Below are 22209 nucleotides of genomic sequence, written 5' to 3'. Positions count from 1 at the left end.
AAACTTTCACCTAGACTATATTTAATCCTACATTTTTTTAAATGACCTGAGGAAATATAGAATAATTTCAGATGAGAAGACACACTTTATAACAGAAACTGTATATTTACACAGAATATTTAGTGTTGTATTCAAAAAGTGAGAAAAAAGTATGATATAAAAATATTATTTTTTTCTCCTTTATTCTGTGTGAATAATGCTTTTTTTTTTTTTTTTTTTTTTTTCTTTCCCCCCTAAGGGTGCAGTGCTGCGCACCAGAAGTTGATCCAAACATCTGGGAGCTATTAAGCAGTATATATTCTATACAATGAATATACAAAGTTCAGTAAATGACATTAATCTTATCTTGAAGTTTAGTTTTTAATTACTGGTAACAGGAGAAACATAGCTTTTTTACAATGGTTGCTTTCATTTCACAAGTGATTTTCTTCTCTCTACTTGATTACCAAATCACCTTTCTCTGGTGGCGGGAAGGATAATAGATTCAGCTTTAACAGCAGGGTTTATTTATTTATTTATTTATTTTTTAAATTATTTAAGCCTGTTCAAACTACAAATTGAAACCAGCTGTATTGTTTTTGTTTGTTTGTTTGTTTTTGTTTTTTAAGATAATACTGCATATTGTCTACATTTTGAGGTAAACTTTTGTTACTCAGGCACATAAAAATGATAAGACTTTTAAGTGAGAATAAGTCTGTACATAGGCAAGTATATAAATATTCTTATTGTGCATATTATGAGAAAGTAGAAAATCACACACAGTATATGTGGCTCAAAGTGCTCCAGCTGCTTCTGAACTTACCCTCTTGAAACATGACTGCATCTGCTGCCGGTCTGCACGTCCTGGTTTTTCTATCCAGGATTAGCAGGATTCTGAGAAGAGGATATGGCAGATGTCCTCCTATTGCCAAAACATGAAATTTGGATCCTTTTGGGAATGTGCTCCCTGACTTGGGCGTTTACAGGGCTATTATGTCCAGTAACACAGATATACTCATAGCTTCTGCTTGAAAGCAAAGGGAAATCTGATAACGGTGAATTGAAAGGGCTTATCTATTTACTCCAAAACAAAACAAAACAATGACCTATTTCTGCAGTTGGTACCCCAGAATACACTCTCAGTCCAATGTGCTTTAATGTATCTGAATACTCTCTCCATTAAAATGACTAAGTTAGGCCGGGGAAGGACTGTAAACTTATTAAGAGAAAGTTACCACAAGTAAATCTTAATCCTCTACTGTTTAAAAATATGTAATTGTTATCAAGCTCACTTTGCTAAATGTGTGACACTATAATGTGCTACTTAATTTTCTCTCTTTTAGAGGCAAAATTTATGAGCCTGTATAAAGAAAACCATAGCAATCAAATATCGTGTATAGCCTGTGCCCTTTCTGTAGCAATCCGAAAGATCAATTCTTCTTGTTGAACAAGAGAAGTGTCCATATAAATTTATTTCAGTATTTTCGGGGAAAAGATAATTTGCCTGAAGTTTTCCTTGTCTGTTTCCAAATGAAAGAATACAAGTTGAAATTTTTCTTTTCCTCCTAATTAATAGGCATCCAGGTGAAGTCCAGTAAAATCCAACAGAGCTGTAATGTCATAGGATGCTCCATTTTCTCCACAATATAATATATATAGTACCATTATGTCAACAGCAATTGGCCTAGGCCAAATGTAAAACCAAATAATGATGCAGTTTACAAAATCCTATCAAGAATACATTGCTTTATGCCAATATGGTATACTTTTGAAAAAGCAGTTACTGGACACAGATTGATACCAGGGTATCCTGAAGTTTTGAATGCCTCATCCCTCAAAGTGTTCTAGGCCAGGATGCATGAGGATTTGCACGATTGTGTGTAGTGGAAGGTGCCCATGGCAGAAGAGTTTGAACTAGATGATCTTTAAGGTCCCTTCCAATACAAACCATTTTATGGTTCTGTGATTCAATTCACAAGTGGAAAATACTGAAACTGTGACCTATGATTCACATATTAGTTTTAACAAAAACTAAGGATATGAACTTTCCAGACTTTCTAAACTGATCCAAATTACAGTGAGTCAAGAAAGTGAAAGTCCATTAAAGCAAACAGCAAATGAAATAACGTCTCCACCAATTTTAAAAGAATTTTCTTTTGCATCCCATTTCACCTCAGTGTTTGACTTCCTAATCCACAATATTTTTAATAAGGGGCATAATGATAACAATATCTAATGGAAAATTGCTCAGAGATACAGGAATCACAATAGATGGTTACATGTTTGTTTTTTTGTTTTGTTTTGTTTTGTTTTGTTTTGTTTTGTTTCAGTTCTGTAGAACACAAGATAACAGATGGTAGGAAGGTAAATGAATAAATACACGGTATTACTATGTGTGTTCATGTAAGCCCATGCATACCAGAAAGCTCCTTGGCACTCCTATTAAATACCAGGAAGAATTCTGAATAGATGTTAAACACAAAAAATTGCAAGTCTGTGACACATATGATGTCTATCCTTAGTAACCTTTGGTTTTGAGGATGAAAGATTAAGATTTGCCATCCACTTTTACAGTGACTAATGAGCTAATAATTTACAGACAGATAGATGAATACATAACTTTTTAATTCTCTCTAAAATGGTGTCTACAAACCAAATGAATTATTTTAATCAAGAATAGAAGAGTCATAAATACTCTGAAAGGACTACCTTTTCAAGAGCTCTATCCAATTATGAATACAAATGAGATCGTTCACTGTGGTGCCATTACCTGTGGGTATAAATATTTGCTCTTTTATTAAAGGCAAAGCTCTTTTAAACAAATGCATTCCCAAAAGTTGTGTGTATTAGAAATGCTTTCACACATGTAAGTCGTGAGTATTATAGCTTATAGTTCCTGTTATACTAAGAAAGAGATATTACCCTTGATGACTCTGGGCAGGTCATTTCATTCTTCTTTCTTTTGTTTGCCTTCCTATTCTTATTATTTTTATTTCTCTTATAAGAACTTTCAAGCACTAATTATTTATATATGTATGCTAATCCTCGAGTATCAACTGGAACTTGGGGAACAGCTGTAGTACAAATGTAATAAATGCAGTATAGAAATTCACAGTTGAAGGTGGTAGACTATTGTTTGGTTACCTATGAAGATGCTGCTAGGTTTGAAACGTGTTATATCAGATTTATTGATCTTCCCTTTAACAAATACAAACAAAAAACCCCTCCACTTATTTCAAACAGATTCTAAACTTTGCTCGAGAGTTATTTCATTTATAGTCCTTATCACTCTGTGTTCTTCTCCCTTTACTTCCCTTCTTTCTGTCCCTCTGCAACATATTGGTACTGTGGGAGGCATTCACACTGTCTAACTTTAGTCAACTAATTTAGAGCTCTGAATCACCCTCTAGGAGTGCCTGCCTCATAGAATTTGACTACATATGGAATAGACATTTTTAAACGTAGGTGTTCTACTATCTACATTTTTTTTTCTTTCTTACTTACTTTTTTTTTTTTTAATTAGTATTTGAAAGTATCTCAGTCTAGGTAGTGCTAATGCTTCCTTGCATTCCTTCCTATACCTGAGTAAAACATTTCCTGTCAACAGTGATTGAATTTATTAAATGCTCAGGTTGCAGATTTTTTTTTTTTCCACTATCTTAGCACTTTCTCTCATTTCACTTTCTCTCACCTAGACTTAACACAACATGCACACTGCCTGTAGCATTAAAACAAGCATAAAGGAAGAAAAAGGAAAAGAAAATATAAATGTATAAAGTATTTACCCAGATAAATTTTCTAAAAAGTATATCTGACAATAAATTGCAGCATTCAGCCAAGGAGGCTGCATCTGCAAGCAAGACAGTACATCGGTCTCATGCCTAGCCATGTCTCGACCTTTCTTCTGAGACTGTCAACAAAGATGCCAATTAGAGCCATGACTAGAGCAACACATTTCATGTTGTGCTAAATACAACTGTTACCAAGAGAACAAAGATCATCCATTTGCTTAATAATGTACTCTTGATTGGCTCACCATAGATCTTCAACTGGCAATTACTTTGGTAAGCCTCAAGACAAAGGAGAATTAAGGGTACTATTCATATATAAATATATATATATATATATTTGATCTCTTATGTCACAGAAAGGATTGCACTGTCTATGTCTGAATGATCTCCTACTATATCATTGATTTTGTTTAGTTCATCATCTCTTACACAGATTAAATTATCTAAGACTTCAAGTTCTTTACTAACAGGATTTAATGTTAAAACTATCTGTTTTCACGTTTCACAAGTAATTCAACATATTGAGAGCTGCAAGCTAGTCAAGAATAGCAAGTAATTCAAGGTCAGCTTCTGAAATTATGCCTTTCAACAAAGCCATAAGAAAAGGCTTGGTCACTATATGTATCAAGTACCGGTTTAATTAGTTAAAGAATGTTGAATGTGATAACATAATGAGAGGCAGAAAAGGAAGACAATTATTATTTATTTTTTTTCTATCTCACTTGCAAAATGCACACGTCATTTATAGAAAATTTATACAGGCAAGATGAAAATAATGTATAGTTGAATATGGACTGCCCACTGCATGAAAATGCATAATGCTTTGTAGGGAGAAAGTTATGGGATTATATCCTAGCATTAGCATTATCTTGGAATTCCATTAATAGGAGTCATATTGGTAAACTGATAGACAATATAATATTCTGTAAAGATTTTAAAAGGAATAAGACTTTCCAAGATTCTTTAAACTTAAAAGAAATGCACATCTAGTGATGATTGTTAATTTCTATTTGTAAAATGAATAAAAATAATTTTAATCAAAATAACATTATTTTTTGTTCCTAATCAAATATAATTTCTGCCACACTAACTACTAGAAATTGATCATTTAGGCAGAACCACAAGGAGATGGAAAAAGGCAATGTATCTTGAAGCTGGTTTTAAGTAAAAAGAATAGTTTTTTAACTGAATCTATCTAAATTCATATAGACTGCCAATCATAATAGAACTACTTATTTGGATTTACCAAATCCACTGGGAGGTGGAAAGATGTTATATAATATACCCTATTTAAATCACACATTCCTCAGTTAATGTTATGGACAAATTTCAAAAAACAACTCAAATAATCTGAGATTTCCAAGCCAATTTAGAGATTTTTGTGTGCAAAATATTGCTTAATTAAAATCTTATTTTACATAAGATTAAAATGTTTCCCTTGTAAGTTTATTTTTATTTTTTTTCTTTAACTGAGAAATAATAATAGAATCATAGAATGGCCTAGGTTGAAAAGGACCAAAATGATCATCGAGTTTCAACCCCTCTGCTATGTGCAGGGTTGCCAATCACTAGACCAGGCTGCCCAGAGCCACATTCAGCCTGGCCTTGAATGCCTCCAGCAACAGGGCATCCACCACCTCCTTGGGCAATATAACATTATAATAATAATAAAATAAATAGTAATAAGATAAATAATATTTTGCCATTTATTGTTAATATATATTATCAGCAGTAATATAATATCAGTACATATTATCAATAGTAAGCCATGATGCAATATTGATAGTATTATCAAATTTCCGTTCATATACTGCATTTCTAATTTCTTTTCTTAAAATAACTTTCAAACAAGAATTTCTAGTAGCTTGCATATGCACATACCTTTGAAATTATAGAAAGAAATTGCCTGACGAGATGCAATTTTACATTTTAAGGAAAAATCAGTACAAAATACTACATATATTCATATTTATTCATATTTCAGTTTTTTTTTTTTTTTTTTGTTTTTTTTGTTTTTTATCTGTAGCCCTATGTTAACACTGCAAGAATGGTATTGTGTTGTACCTGCTCAGTGCAATATGAAATGAAAACTAGAAGTTAAAGGCCAGTCTAATTTAATTGTTCAAAATCAGTGAGATTTGAAATTAAGCAGAAACAGATGAAGGATGAAAAACAAATTAGAAACTGAAGACATGACAGTTACCACTGCTATTAAGTGATAAGGCAATTAAATTCCATTAAGATACACCCTAAAAACTCTCTATGATAGCATACACGAGGAAAATCACCAGTAATGGCAGTTGCAATACACTGTCCCAGCTCTGGATTAAGTGTGGAATAGCAAAGCAACAAACTTAGAAACTTTTTATAGTTCTGAATTTCAGAAAAAAAGGATAACAATTTATCTAAAATTCAGAAGGGTTATTTTTTACGTCTCCTAATTCTATTTGTTTGCTAAGACCAAAAAACAAAACAAAACAAAACAAACAAACAAAAAAAACAACAACAAAGACCAAATACTCATAGAAACTCCCATGAACTGAAGCTAACAGGTTTCTTTTTCACAGATTTAAGGATATGAAACAGATCTCTCAACAGAGAGATACTAAACACAGAGGTGTGTTAGCCAATGCAGTTCTTCAAAGCCTCTTTATACTGTGTTTCTTCACTTAATATTTGCACACTAAATATATAAACATTGGCACCATTTTCAAGAAGTCATTACTAGACAGTAACAAGATGGAGGAAGGGAAGGAAGGCATTAAAACTACATTTGAAAAACACAGCATCTCTCATGAATTTCATTATCCTACTGAGGTTTGGGGAACACAGAGGAATATTCATCCTTCTAAGGAAAGCAGAAAAACCAAGAAGGCTGACGGATAAGCACTGATAAAACTTTTCTATGTTCATATTATTTTATACAGGTTTTAGAGAATAAATAAAATGAAAAAAATATATATATATCCTGTGAAAAATGCATCGACTCTGCAATGGAATATTATCAAGATATGGATTTATTTCAGTTACAGTCTTAATGCTTATTTCTTGATATATTTTATTTGGGCTTACAACAAAAAATAGTGAGATACAGGTTCCATTTAATGAGTGACAGCATCCTAGTGATATTGAAAAATATTTTGTAATATTCTCCCAAATGGCGATGTACCATTAGAAAGGCATATATTAATCTCTTACACTACCTGGATGCACACACATTTCAGGAGTTCTATTAGTCCACAGCAAATGTAAGGTATGGATATTTTCAGTACAAAGCCAGCAGTAGGCACAGTATTCACACCGTTTTCCATATGCATTGCTTCGGCAAAACTCATCCTTCAATCATTTAATATTAAGTCATTTTCTTATGTTTGACTGGTAAACTGTAAAGGCATAATTTTTTCTTAAGTTGCTGTTAATTTTGCAAGCATATTGTGAAAAGTATTTTGTTGCTGTTGTTGTTCATTGCAGTGAGTTCATATATTTGATACACATTTTTTTCCTAAATTAACTAAATGCTACACAGTACAATTTCTTATATTTGATCATTAATATATTATGTTCATTAGTAGGTATGACTGTGCGATTTGTGTTCTATCTCTATCAGTTTCTTATGCTGCACAAACATTGTGGGATTTTAGAATCTTCTAAAAATTAAGTGAAGAGCACCATTATGTTACTATTCTTATTCTTCAAATAAAAAAAACTCTAATTATATTTCTGATTGTGTTATATTATACTGATATTTTGTGTGTTGCTGTGCAGAAGAATAAATATCAAAGTGGTTATTTTTTATTGTTACACTCTTATAATTCAGCATCTTATATTTGATTATATCAAAATAGCTTGCTCAACAACAACGAATTACACATATATATATGTAGGTATAATTGGTCCATTGATAGCCATAGATTATATTCCATATTAAAATCTCATTAAACTCCAGTACTAGCTGTAGAGATGTTGCTAGCATTTTAATAAGCTTGTTCAGAAGATAGAGATATGATACCTGTTCTCAACCTCCATTCCACCCAAAAGTTTGTTTTAGGGCTGGGTGGAATACTGTATGGAAAATACTTCATTTCCTTCAGACAAAGCTCTGGAAATATCACAAGAAGTTCTAATTGTCCTTATTTCCTTTACCAAACAGGTAAGGTCTGAGTTGTAAGTGACTGACCACAGTTCCACCAATATGTTCAGGATCTCTTTTTCTGAATTCAGGGCAGTGGCATGCATCTGTGCAAGGTGTCCAAAGTATCTGAGAAGCCTTCTTCTGTACAAGCAATCTTCCTTGTGAAGAAAGGTGGTGGAGACTGTTGCATGCAGTAGGCAGCCAGGGTTGATGAAGCAGACATTGACTCTCTCAGGGAGAGGATGGAGAACGCTTGAGAGAAAGAGAGAGAGACACCAGGAAATAAGCAGGCCTAGGGGATGTTAGGACATATAAAGGCTAAAAATAAGTTTGTGTTTCCCCTTTTCCACAAGAATTCTGGGGATTAGAAATCTGAAAATACCTTGGTTTATATCAGACTTTGGAATAAATTCTGGAAAAGTAACAGCTGCGTAGAGCTTTACCTTAGAGTTTTTTTGTTTGTTTGTTTGTTTTTAATGTTTTATTATTTATTTATTTTATTATTATTATTATTTTGTAAGCTTTATACCTTTGACTATTTAGACTGATTTTATGATATTATGGTTTTCTGGAATTATCACCAAGAAAAGGTTAAGAACTGCTATGTTAAAAGCTTGCTCCCATCTTAATTTTGCATGCATCTGTCTAGCATACTAACTACTTTTCATTCTCTGTCCTGAATTTCCATACTTTTGTCCACAAAGAGCATAGCTAACTCAAGAATGTTTAACTTTGTGAAGATGACCAGTCTTTAGCATTGTTAGATTCAATGAATAAATGTGGCAAGAACAAGGTTTGTATCAAGAGACGAACTCCCTCTCTATCTCAATCAGAGATTAAATCATTCTGAGATAGGATGAAAAATGAAGTAGAAATTTTCTCAAAGAGTAAAAAAAAAAAAAAAACTCACAAAAAAAACACACAAAACATACATATTGACAATTTTCATTACAGGGGGAAAAAAAAAAAGTAACAGTAGAGTGCTTCAAAGGCCATGCAAGGACCAGGTGTTCAAAATGTACTAATGTGAAAGAAAAATTCAATTATCTGTAATGTGGCAAAATTTGCAAATTGCACAAAATAAATAGATAGATAGATAGATAGATAGATAATCTGGTAACCAGGTCTGAAGAAGACAAGTAACTTCAGGTATAACTGATCAAGCTAGATGAATAGGCAACCTTAAAAGAAGTGTAAATCATTTATTTAAATGCAAACTAAACCATATTGGTGAGAAAAAGTGCAACAAATCATTCACTTCACCTGGTATCTCAATTAATAGCTCCAACTCAGAAAAAGCATCTGGGCCACACTACAGACTGCTCAATGAAAAGCCCTGTTCAATGTGCCTCTGCAATCAAAAAAGCAAGTAAAATGTTAAGATGCATAAGAAATGAACTAGGAATAGGAAAGAAAATATAATGTCATTATATGAATCAATAATTTTCCCTCTTCGGGAAAAGTGTGAAGTACTGGTCACCCCATCACAAAAAGGATATTACTGAATTAGAAGGTATTCAGAGAAGAGTGATTGCGATAATTAGGCATACAGAGAAGCCTTCATATGAAAAGACTGAAAAAAAAAATGGAATTGTTAACCTTAGAAAAAAGATGAATAAGAAGGGATATGGTGAAAGTATAAAAATGGTAACTGGCAGAGAAAATAGATCAGGAGCTTCAGTAGTCCTGCATCTCATAATTCAAGAACAAAAGGACACTAAGTGAAAGTGAAAAGCAGCAGCTCCAAATGTGATAAAAGGACATACTTTTTAATGCAACACATAATTAGATTATGGAACTCAATGCCACAGGATGTCACTGATGTCAAGAGCTTACCAGGATTCAAAGAAGGACAAGACACTTACAACTCTTGATATTCTTGGGAGTCTTACAGACTAACCATTAAAAGTTTTGAAAGAGAGGTTATGTCCCATGTTTCATATTTTAAAAGACAATACTTCTGAAAGGAATTTGGAGAAAAGATCTCTAGAGTTGGATTCTTCCTGCTTTGGCTATTTGATTATTTTGTTCTTTGATTTGTTCTGCTTGCCTTTCCTCTGGAAACATCTGGGCAGTCTTGGAGAAAGACTGTGTAAAAATGAGTCACTACTGTGATTCATTTACTGTTACTGAAATACTACTGTTAGGGCTCTGGACTTCTCTTTCACAGAATAGTTGCCCTGTACTTTACCATATTTCACTGCACCCCAGTTAGCTGACTGGATTTGCACATCACCCATTGTCCTTTAGCATAACTGTTGCTCCAAGCAACGTGCCATGGCATGTATTTTGAGCAATGGTGTAATTTCTATCTGCAGAACCAAATACAGCATCACTGTGGCAGCTTTGCATTGATTCCATGTGTTCCAACTGTCTTCAAGCCCAACCTTAATCTCCAGCTATGCTATTTACATCCTTTTTTCACTTTCTGCAGCTGTAAGACATATGCAATACCTCCAAACAAGAGATACTTTGCATTGTATGCCTCTTATTCTCTACAGTTTCCTTACCATATTTTTTTCTCTTTTTTGCCTCTCTTGCTGTTCAGAGAGATAAGGTATTATTCTCCAACCTTTTGTTCTTAAACTATTTTCCCAATCATCAACTTTTCTTTCCTGAGCTTTTCCTATAGGAAGACTTTCACTGCAAGCAAATAATGGTAGACGCTAGTATAAAAGAGCTTTTTTCCCCAAATCAGATATGTTAACTGAAAAGTGAATCAAAAATAGTGTGAAATATACTTGGTAGAAACAAGCTTGATGATTTTGAATACTATTCCAAAATTATTCCTCTCTCTCCTACTATTAATTTCATTACATTTTCAAATAGAGAAGGGACACAAAACCTTTAAGTATTATAAAAATAGAGGTTTCAGAGGCAAATAGTAGCAGTCTTTTTATTATTATTGGTATTATACTAAAAGCCAATTTAATTTTACACAGCATTAAGACCACCTACAATTTTCAAAGATTCAGATTCAACTAACTTGTTACAGGTCTCATTCATAGAATCATAGAATCATAGAATCACCAAGGTTGGAAAAGACCCACAGGATCACCCAATCCAACCATCCAACCATCACCAATAGTTCTCATTAAACCATGTTCCTCAACACAACATCCAAACATTCCTTGAACACCTCCAGAGTTGGTGACTCCACCACCTTCCTGGGCAGACCCTTCCAATGCCTGACCACTCTTTCAGAGAAGTAGTACTTCCTAACATCCAGCCTGAACCTCTCCTGGCGTAGCTTGAAGTCATTCCCTCTAATCCTATTACTAGTTACACGAGCAAAGAGGCTGACCCCCAGCTCACTACAACCTCCCTTCAGGTAGTTATAGAGAGCAATAAGGTCTCCCCTGAGCCTCCTCTTTTTCAGACTGAGCAATCCCAGCTCCTTTAGCCGCTCCTCGTAAGGCCTGTGCTCCAGACCCCTCACCAGCTTTGTTGCCTTTCTTTGAACACGCTGCAGGACCTCAATGTCTTTCTTGCAGTGAGGGGCCCAAAACTGGACAGAGTACTGGAGGTGCAGCCTCACCAGTGCTAAGTACAGGGGGACAACTACTTCCCTGTTCCGGCTGAACAGAAGCTACTAAACTAGACAGTGGGGAGATAAACCCTGCAAGTAAATTTATACAGGTTCTATTTACTGCTACTATAGCTTTCATTTGACACCTACCCAGCACAAAACCTACCAAGTTCTGTGAGGCCGTTGAGGGTAGCAACAAGGTAAGCAAAAATAGTGGGGGTGGGGGGATGAGCAACTGAGTTTGAAGGGCTAGCAGGCTACGCAAAATGCTGGAGGGCTGTAACTGCCCTAGAGAGAAGCCAAATTTGGACAGTGCTCAGGAAATGAATACTGTAAAGATACCCTGAAGATAACTGACCATGCTTGAGAGAATGTGGCAGCTCCAAATGAGCTGAGGTGTGACTAGCCGCTTCAAAGAAAGTTGTGGTGTGCCTTGGCTCATCTCTGCCCAGTGATTGCCTCTGCTTTGCTACAGTTAATTTTTCTCTACTTCTAGATGCATGCCTTACCATTCAGTTATGTTCCTGCGATTATTTTCTTCTTTTGCCAAGAAAAAAAAAAAATATATATATATATATATATTAAAATGGCACAAGAAGTTTATGCTCTACCCTTCCCAGATTAAGCTGGCTTAACCAGAACAATGCTGCAATGAGCTACTCAAATCAATGACTTGTGTCAGTGCCGTCTTTTGAGACATCCACGTTATTCTTACCATATGGTTTAGATATGTCTGAAGATTTACAGGTAGTTTGCAACATGTTTTAGTCTGAATCCAGTCCATGGGACATGCACTTAACACAATCTGGTGTAAATATGCTGCTGTAGCACAATGCTCACTTTCAGAAGAGAAGGATCTGGTTTGCAACAATACAGATTTAAATTTTAAAAGGCTAAAAAAAAAAAAAAGAAAGCAAACAAAAAACTCCATATATTATGTGGTATAATAAAAAGTGTGGATACTGCTGGTATCATAGGAATATGAGAGATGATGTTTCCATCCTATGAATATTTACCAACATGAGCTAAAGATAACTGGTATGTGTATTGCTCTTTTCATTTAAATTGTGTTAAGACTTAATTCTCACTGTTAATGATCCCACAATCATGAAACGATGAAATAACTTTCATTTGAAAGCCACCTACTGGGAACAGGGTGAATTGCATGTTTTTTTTTCTCATTAAATGCCATGCAAATGCAGAAAGTAGATTCTAATTTTGCTGAAATATAGAATTATGAGTTGTAATTCTGGATGTTTTACTGTTACTGATAACCACTTAAGTTAGTTTATATTTCCGTATTTCATATGGTGAAAGAAGTAGTAAAATATCAGTAGGTGTAGCTAAATTATCACTATTTTGGATTATTATTTAAATTTTACCTCTTCATGTCTTCCAGCCTACCTTTACAAGTCAAGTCCTCTGATCTAGATTTTGCCATCAGATAAAAAGCATGGCCTGAAGTAAAATATTATTTTCAGATGAAAAAGGTGTACAATTACTGAAAAATATTTCCACTTATTTACTTTCACTTTCTTAGTAAAGAAATATAAATGGTGACGAGAAGCATTCCTTGGGAATCAGTGCTGGGACTGGTGCTTTTTTATATCATTAATAGGACAATGGGATCGAGTGCACCCTCAGCAAGTTTGCAGGTGATGCCAAGCCGAGTGGTACAGTTGACCACTGCAGCTGACAGCAGAGGGAAGGGATGCCACCCAGAAGGACTTGGACAGACTTGAGAGGTGGGCCCATGTCAACCTCATGAAGTTCAACAAGGCCAAATGCAAGGTTCTGCACCTGGATAGGAGCAATCCCAAGCACAGATACAGGCTGGGGAGAAAATGGCTTGAGAGCAGCCCTGAGGAGAAGGATTTGGGTGTGCTGGTTGATGAAAGGCTCCACATGAGGCAGCAATGTGTGCTTGCAGCCCAGAAGGCAAACTGTATCCTGGGTTGCATCAAGAGAAGTGTGACCAGCAGGTTGAAGGAGGTGATTCTATGAAATGACAGATAACTATTAAAATAATTGATAGAATATTTAATTATGGTTCTACAAAATTGTAGGTTTTCCAAAATAACATTATCCCATCCATTTAATGCAAATGCATGATGTCTTCTTGTTTTGCACATTAAATCACAGGGTTTGTTGTTTGTTTGTTTGTTTGTTGTTTCCCTCCTTTACCTTGTATTTGTTATGTGTCATTTTGTCACACATTCTGCTTGGAATGGACAAATAAATATATTTTCCCTTACGTAAAATGTTATTAAAACATTTTATGTTAGAAGTCTAGATCTAATTAGATTAGATAGAAATGTGAGTGGAATTAACTAGTGATATGATAGGCTTCATCATCAAAGCTGAAGAAAGGGTACACTTTTGCTTGGTGTCACTGTGTATTGAAAATAAGTTTTGGAAGAAATACCAATGAAAAGTATATCACATCTGCTTCCATTATGAAAATGTTTTGTTTTTTTTTGAAAACAGAAAAGAGAATTAATACATACTTTAAGTGATAAAAGAATCAATGTGCAGTATGTCACAATACAGAACTCAGCACTTCTGAAAAGTGAACTTTCCAAATCTAGATATGCTACTTGCTCAATTACAAATTAAGCTTCAGTGCCCAAGGTGAAATTTCAAGATGCACTTGAATGTATTAAACAAAGGCCTAGTGAATTTTATGCTCTTCAGACTATTACAACTTTATATACTATACAGAATGATATTCAAATCTATGCAGAAATCTTTCAATTTGCTCATAGTTTTTTTTTTTTTTTTAACATATTATTTGGCATATACTATGCTTTAGCTTCAGTACATCAGTGAAAGATATTGAACTATGCATAGTGGATCTGAATTATTGTTTCTAAAGATGAAAATCTTTCTCTCAGATGTGTCAATTGGGAATAGTATGATTGGAAGACAAAACTGGTAAAGGACAGCTTTTTTTGTTCTGTAAATCTCGTCAAGACATAAGCCGCACTTCCATGAAACTGACTGAGTATTTCAGAAAGCTTAACCACATTTAATATAAGTATAAACATAGACATTCTGTATAATATGGAATTAACATTAAACATTTCCAATATTAAAACACAAGTAATGTGAGACAAAATTTGCAATGACTGCAGAAAAACAACTAGTGTCTTAGTATTGTCTCTGCTCAGAACTCTGAATTGTCCAAGGGCCAAATTTGTAAGTCCTAGTCATATAATTAGTCCCACGATATTGACTAATTACACGTGTAAGGTATCTGTAGAATAACACTTGAAATCATGACTTTACTTTTAGCCATACTTTTAGCCAGTAGTTATTTCCACCAATAAGGTAAATTTCATGGTTTTAAGTTTGCAAAGGGCATTACAAGGCTATGCAGTAAATAGTTACCATATATAGTGTATTTTGTTTGTTTGCTTGCTTGCTTTTCCCTGAAATAATCATTGATAGCAAGTTAAATGATGAAAAAGCAAAGCAACGGAGCAATAAGACTTAGTCTATAGAATCACTGCTGAGACATACATTTAGGACCATATGATTTATGATATTAACTGAGTTTTCAGTTTATGGTAACCAGAGCTCTCTCTTGAACTGTTCTCCATTTCTCTTTGCCTCGTCTACAAAATATTCAGTATTCAAACATAAGAACATTATTTTTATCTTATTCATTTTGTCCAAAAGGTCTCTGAGTAGAAAGCAGTTACCTCACAAGATGAGGGTGCTCATGGATAACATTATCAGAAGAGGCTTCTGTTACTTTCCATCATAATCCCTGACATGAGATAAAGGAGTATAAATGGGGAAAGTCCTAAGCACATTACAATCTGAGTTTTTTAACAACTAGATGAGGCCAGGCACCTAAGGGCTATGGAAATTCTGACCCAAGCTGATAAAGGACTGATACTCAGTATCCTGTACTAATAAACTCTTTAAGAGAATTAGATTTTTGCAGTTGTAGTTACTTGTATGAAATTCTAACTAATTGTTAAGTTCTGAAATGCCCATATAACAAGATTTAGTGCTAACACAAGCTGCAGTTGGAATATAGTGTGTCAAAACCAATGGGTAAGCTCTTAGTTGTAGAAGATGCTGAAGAACTGGAAGTAGATATTTGGCCAAATCAGAAGATTTATATGAAGAAGATGAAGAAATGACCTTAATCAGTAAATGATTAATTTTGAAAAAGATAAAGACAAGATTCTGTTCTGTTCTTTTCAACTTTAACATTATCTTTCATTGTTCTTAAGAACATTTCTTAAGTAGTGTCTGTCCCTGAACTCTCCATGTCATCTAGATTCCAACAGTTAACTCTGAATAATGAATAATCTATAAAGCAATTATTACATTATGAATTTGGATGTTTCAGTACACTTTTTCTAGAGCAGCAGTTATGACTGTAACTCTTTGTGTCTGTGTAGATTGGAGTGAATGTGACTGCAATATGCAAGATGGACAAAAAGGAATTATTCCACGGAATTTTGGGCCTGGCAGCCTGACAGTGATCTAAGGTAAGGTTATGGAGCAGATCATCATAAGTGCCACCACTCAGTACATACTGGACAATTGGTGGGCAGAAGCAGCCAGCACGGGTTTAGGAAAGCCAGGTCCTGTTTGAATAATTAGATCTCCTTCTATAACCAGATAAGTAGATACAGGATGTACTGTGGATGTTTACCTGGAATTTAGTGAATTATTTGACACCATTTCCCACAGTATTCTCTAAAAACTGTCTGCTCATAGCTTGGACAAGCATACAGTAAGCTGTGTGAAGAACTGGCCTGGCTCAAAGCATCTCAGTGAATGGAGTTTAATCCAGCTGGTGGCCAGTCATCAGTGGTATCCCCCAGAACTCAGGTTTGGGGCCAGTTTTAATTTTTTTATCACTGATCTGGCTGATGGGATCAAGTACCTCATCAATAAGTCATAGATGTTACCAAATTAGGATGGCCTGGCAATCTGCTTTAGGGTAGGAAGGCTTTATGGAGGGATCTGGATAAACTGGGTCAGTGGGCTGAGTACTATTGCAGGACACCTAACAAGGTTAAGTTCTGGGTCCTGCACTTGGGTAATAACAACCTCCTGCAGTCATACAGGCATGGGGAAAAGTGGCTGGAAAGTTTCACAACAGAATAGGACCTGAGAGTGCTGGTCTATGAAGAGCTGAACATGAGCCAGCAGTGTGCTCAGGTAATCAAGGCTAATGGCTTCCTGTCCTGCATCAGAAGTAGGGTGGTCAGCCTGGAAAGTGTTTGTCCTTTTTGTATGCGGCACTGGTGAGATCTCACCTTAACTACTGTGTTCAGTTATCAGCCCCTCACCACAAGGACATTATGTTGCCACAGAGTGTGCAGAGAAGAGCAACAAAACTGGTGAAGGAAATGGAAAACAAGCATTATGATGAAAAATTGAGGAAATTGGATTTGTTGAGCCTGGAGAAGAGGAGGCAAGGATGGGGGTTCATTACTCTCTACAACGACCTACTAGAAGATTGCCACATGGTGATATGGGTCTCTTTTCCCAGGTGACAAGTGATAGCATTTGAGGAACCTGCCTCAAATTTTGCTTGTGAGGTTAAGATTGGACTTTAAAAAGGATGTATTCACAGTAAGGGTAGTCAAGTATTCTAAAGAGAAGCACTGCCCAGGGAAGTTGCCATCCCTAGAGATGTGTGGATATGGCACTAAGGGACACGATTTAGTGATGGGACTGTGTAAGTTAGGTTAATAGCTGAACTTGATCTTGAAGGTTTTATTCAACCTAGATGATACTAAGATTCTATTATTGTTTGCTTTAACAGAAATCAGTAGTAGGCCTACAGTGTCTGAAAAAGAAAACTAATATTTAGTTGATTTTTTTACTTTACTTCAGGGTACCTCTTGGTGTCATGTCTTGGTCAGTTTACAGATTTTGTCTTCAAGAAACAGAGATATTTGAGATAGTAGGTTGGTTCCAACATTCCTCAAAGTATTTCATGTCAGCATCTTCTTGTAGCTCTTTCAAGCTACTTCTTGCATGTCCAGATGTTTAGTGGTTTGAGCTTTACAACAGCAATTGGCCCATTTAGACTACAATTAGTAATCATCTGAAAAATAGAAGGCTTTACTAAGAATCATTTTTATTCCAAGTGAGGCACTTAGAACTGCTTCTTGTTCAGTGAGACTAAATACATTATAAAGTTTTCCTGTAGAAAAGCCTTCTATCATAGTTAACTCTGAGTTTCTCTTTTTTGCACATTTTCACTAACTCCTAATTTGGAAAATTCTGTCACCTTGTAATACTGAGAATTACATTTAGCCTACTGGTAGGGAGAAATTAACTAGTGCCAATTTCCCATAGATCTGAAGCAGACAGAACAAGCCTCTGAGTGAAAGAACACAAAGGCTACATATATCATAGAAGGCAGAGTGCAAGGCAAATGCTATTAGTAATTCACTGTGCAGTTTGAAAAAATGTACTTTTTTTCTCTAACTTATAAACAAGCTACTACTGTTACAGATACAGTAATATAACATTAAGAAATTTAACTACAAGGAGAGATTCCTTTTGCGTCAGAACTACAATTTGGATATTGTTTGGGAAGATCATTATTTGCCATTTTTAAGAGCAGTTTTACTACACCCAAATATCTATGACGTTATATTAAATATCCCCCAAGTGACACCATGTGCACTCAATCTGTCATTTTCAAGGTACTCTGCTGCCCTCAAAGGAAGTAATAGATAGCATTTTAATAAATGAGCGAGTTATAAAATCACATTTCACTTTGAGGAGACTTCTCTTCTATTTCGCTCTCAACACAGAAGTGGTGAGTATCTTCACCTGAGGGCCATTTTCTATGTGCTCATAGACCAAAAGGTTGTATTTGAAATCTCAGCAAGAGTTCTCCCTCTGCCCCTTCTCATTTAACAGAAAGTTTGTACGATATAACCTTCAACAAGGTAGAGCAGAGAGAATCCTTTCAGCTTAAGCATGTAAAACTCTATATTATAACCATGACAGAAATCTCATTTTCCAAGCATACTCTGTCTACTGCAGAATATACAAGGTTTAAATGCAGATGCAGTCAAAATCTCATTAATGACTCAGATCAACAGCTGCCATTGATCGTTAAAACGTAAATGCAGTTACTTCTAAGTCTTAAAATGACACAGCAGCTGTGCATTTTGGGAAATGAGAACAACTGAATATAATGTAACAGTATATGAATATTATCTTCCTGCTACACTGATATTGTTAAAAATTTTCTAGTAAAAATGAAAAGAACAAAATAGCCTTTATCCGACATTTTCAAATTATCTTATAAACAAAAAGAAATATTCTTTTTCTTTTTTTTTTCTTTTTTTTTTTTTTTTTCCTGGATGTCTATAATACTACTTTCTTGATACTTATATAATTAGCTTTCATTCTGCAAAGAGATGCCTGAAAGACAGCTTGGAAAGATTCTTCCTTTATTTTTAAAGCATAAAATGCTGTAAATACTTATATACTTGAAAGTAGCGTATCTCACTAGACTATACATTTTGAAATAGAATGTCATTGTGATATAAATGAACCAAAACATCACTTGCTAATAATGGAGTAGAATGTAAACTGGGTATGAGTTGCAGATAATTGCATCTTGTGGGAAACACTGCCTTCAGTAGTTACATGTTGTTGAAAATAAAGTTATCTGGAAATTAAAAATGTAGAGTAAAATGAAAAGTAAAACGATATAACATTAAAAAAAAAAGAAAAAAAAAAAGGTGACTATCATCTCTGATTCCCAACATTCGTATAACTATCTCATCTCAGTTTCTCAACTTATTTCTAAAGCCTGTGTATTTAAACAAGGCAGTTTTTTTAAAAAAGACCTGTTCACCCCCCTCCACCCGAAAAAAAAAAAAAAAAAAAAAAAAGCAAGAACAACAAAATGCATGGCTAAAAATATTTTAGATCTAACTTTATCTCATACAAGATGTAATTTTTTGGAACAGGTGTTTATGACCTTTTTTGAATTTGAAGCTACATGCAGTATGTGATTTGACTGAAACAAAATAATAACTAATCAAATCATCAAGTACCTAAAATGACTATCTGTAGCAAATGAGTTCTCAGTGAATTCAATGAGAAGTAGTGAACAACTCCACCCCAGAACAGCTATGACAAAGAACATGCAACTGCAGTTTTACTTCAAGTCCAAGCCAGAAATTAAAGAAAGCTGAACAGCTCCTGCCATTCCTTGCCCCTATGCAAATAAGTCAATAAATGGGAGAAAGTAATCAACAGATTCCTCACACAGGTCTATGTCATCCATTCAGAAAGCTCACTAACTTATCTCTCACCTGTGTTGCAATGTTATTTCTTAATATTCTTACTCCTTAGGTAAACCTTCTCAAGTCCCACAAATCTTTGGAAAAAGTGCTGCAGCTCATTCAGTAGGGTCAATAAGCAAACTCCTAACAAATCACTGTTTTGCATCTACTTTTGTGCACTTTGGATATGTAAATATTATTACTATTTTGATCTCTCTGTATTTTGGTATAACTCTGATAAAGAACACGTATACAGAAGGCCAGTATCAAATCTGGCCTCAAGCATTCGTCCTTATAAATTCTTTGTGACATACATGGCTCTATCTGGTTTAAAGTAAAAAGCAACACATGCAGGGTTACACCCTGGGAAATAAAACATATTTGTGAAGAGCAAATAAATGCAAGTTCGTGAGAAGTACTTACCCAGTCACTACAAATTAGAACTTCCCCTCTCTTCCATTCACCTCTGCCTGAATCTTAGATATTATTTCAACATACTTCCAAGAACAACTAGTGTGGGTATGCTCCAGGGCTCCGTATAGGAAGACTAAGAAAAACACTGACAACAAGCTACAGAGTTACGAGGCATGAATGAAGCAAATAATTGTCACATGGCAAAAAAAAAGCAGCTCATCTCTTACTGCTAGACTTGTTTTGCTGTTATTCATTATTTATCTTTCAGTCTCAAGCAAGAAAAAGAGGAACAGCCTTGAATATCTTCTCAATTTCTTCTCAACTTGTAGGTCTTTACCTACTTATCAAGAATTCACAGCCTCAGGAAGCTGTCTGTCCCTGTACGCAGTGGAATATTTGCATGACTAGCATAGCAATTCTGTTTCAGGTATTTGGTTTTTATGGTTTAACTATCTCTATCACAAACATACTGCTTAATGGCACTGTTTAACCAACATACACAGAGCTCTGCCAACTGATCAAGAAATAACTGAGTAGGTATGACCTGTGATCACATTTATTGACATTCATCTAAAAACCCTTCTGAATCATCATTTGCCTCGTCATTTAAGTCTGATCTCTTTTGTTAAATAAGTCAATGCTTCTTGTCTTCTTGTTCTAAAAATAAAGAGAAATCAAAATTCAGGACTTTATTCCTTCACTGAAAGGCCTGAGAGTCAGTAAGAATGTGTAGAAAGAAACTCCTCACCTTCATTAGCAGTATGATTGAAAGGAACAAAGCCCTCAGAAAAATGGGCTGTTGCCCGTCCACCAAGAACACAGGTACAGCAAACCAATAAATCTGTCGCTAGAAAACCAAATCCCTTTTGGTCAAAGTGCCTTATAGATTTCTATAAATGAATAGACTTGACAGGAATGCAGGCAAACCTCTCCATTTGTGGCAAGTGTTGCATACATATGGCATTTCTGACAAAATGATGTATTAAAAATGGTGTAAGAAAAGACCATGCTTTTGAAGCATGACACATGTACAGCGATCCATCTAGATTTTAATATACTGCAATAATTAATGCTGTCATGCATATTTTACTTTGAATGTTTTGCCATTACCGTAGAACTTGCTTGCTGTCTCTGCTAGTAGAAAATAAGGAGTCATCAAATATTTCCTTCACACAATCCTGTTTACTTACTGTAAATGTCAGGACACCTGACTGTCTTAAAACCGGAAACAAAATGCAGCTTTAATGCCCTGAAATAAACATCATCAGCAAAACATCTTCAGAGCTCAGAAAGAGAGAGGTTTTTTTTTCCTCTTTTCCCCACTTAAGAGTTTTCTTGGTTTTTTTTTTTTTTTCATTTGTTTCTTTTTCTTTTTTTTTTTTTTTCTTTTCCTTGTCATTCTTACAGCTGGATGGCCTTGACTCTGCTCTTACTTTTAGCCACTCACCTTCACAGCTGTAGCCAATAAATCCACTGGCCTTTGAACTCCCATTTCAGAAAACACGTTTTATTTTTTCAGGAAGGTAGGCACAAGTACTACCATTCAGCTAAGCACATTATGGCACTGCTTCTGACTTTTCCCGCAGTGGCTATATAAAAGAGTGTTTAATTGTTCCTTTTGTGTAGCCTGAAGGTAGTGAGTCAGCCTACCCACCAGTTTAACTATTGAACAAAGTTAAAGATCAAGGTTAAAGAGTTTAATTTAACCTGATTTAACGGACTGATCAGAGACCTGCTGTCAAAGGTCTTCCAAAGTAACATTCTGTTTTTGGACTGCCTTCTGTATTTCATCAGTGACATTCATAGAATCATGGAATCCAGAGTTGGAAGGGACCCACAAGGATCACAGAATCATTGACTGGCTTAGGTTGGATGGGATTTTGAAGGTCATCTAGTTTCAACTCCCCTACCATGGGCAGGGCTGGATTGTCAACCAATAAATCAGTTTGCCCAGGGGCCCTCATCCAACCTGACCTTGAATGCTTCCATTTGTGGGGCATCCACAACCTCTATGGACAGCCTGTTCCAGCATCTCACCACCCTCTGAGAAAAAATGTTTTCCTAACATTTCAA

At 35.1% G+C, this 22209-nt stretch overlaps 1 protein-coding gene across 7 annotated transcripts in view; it reads right to left on the bottom strand.

The window, feature by feature from the left end:
* The window catches only part of PCDH9 (protocadherin 9), a 706189-nt gene that overhangs the window by 509168 nt on the left and 174812 nt on the right, over nucleotides 1–22209 (bottom strand). The window contains exon 3 of one of the 7 annotated variants that reach the window (XM_003640559.6): nucleotides 6770–8154. The exons of the other annotated variants lie outside the window; for them this stretch is intronic. Coding sequence (XP_003640607.2) covers nucleotides 8134–8154 — 21 coding nt within the window. The 3' untranslated portion in view covers nucleotides 6770–8133. Of the gene's footprint in view, nucleotides 1–6769; nucleotides 8155–22209 lie in introns of those variants that run through there. 7 annotated transcript variants of the gene reach the window in all.

This window comes from Gallus gallus, chromosome 1, assembly GCF_016699485.2.
Source record: "Gallus gallus isolate bGalGal1 chromosome 1, bGalGal1.mat.broiler.GRCg7b, whole genome shotgun sequence".
In the NCBI taxonomy this organism is placed as follows: Eukaryota; Metazoa; Chordata; class Aves; order Galliformes; family Phasianidae; genus Gallus; species Gallus gallus.
The sequence above is the reverse complement of the archived record's forward strand: the minus strand, read 5'-3'. Positions and strand labels throughout refer to the sequence as shown.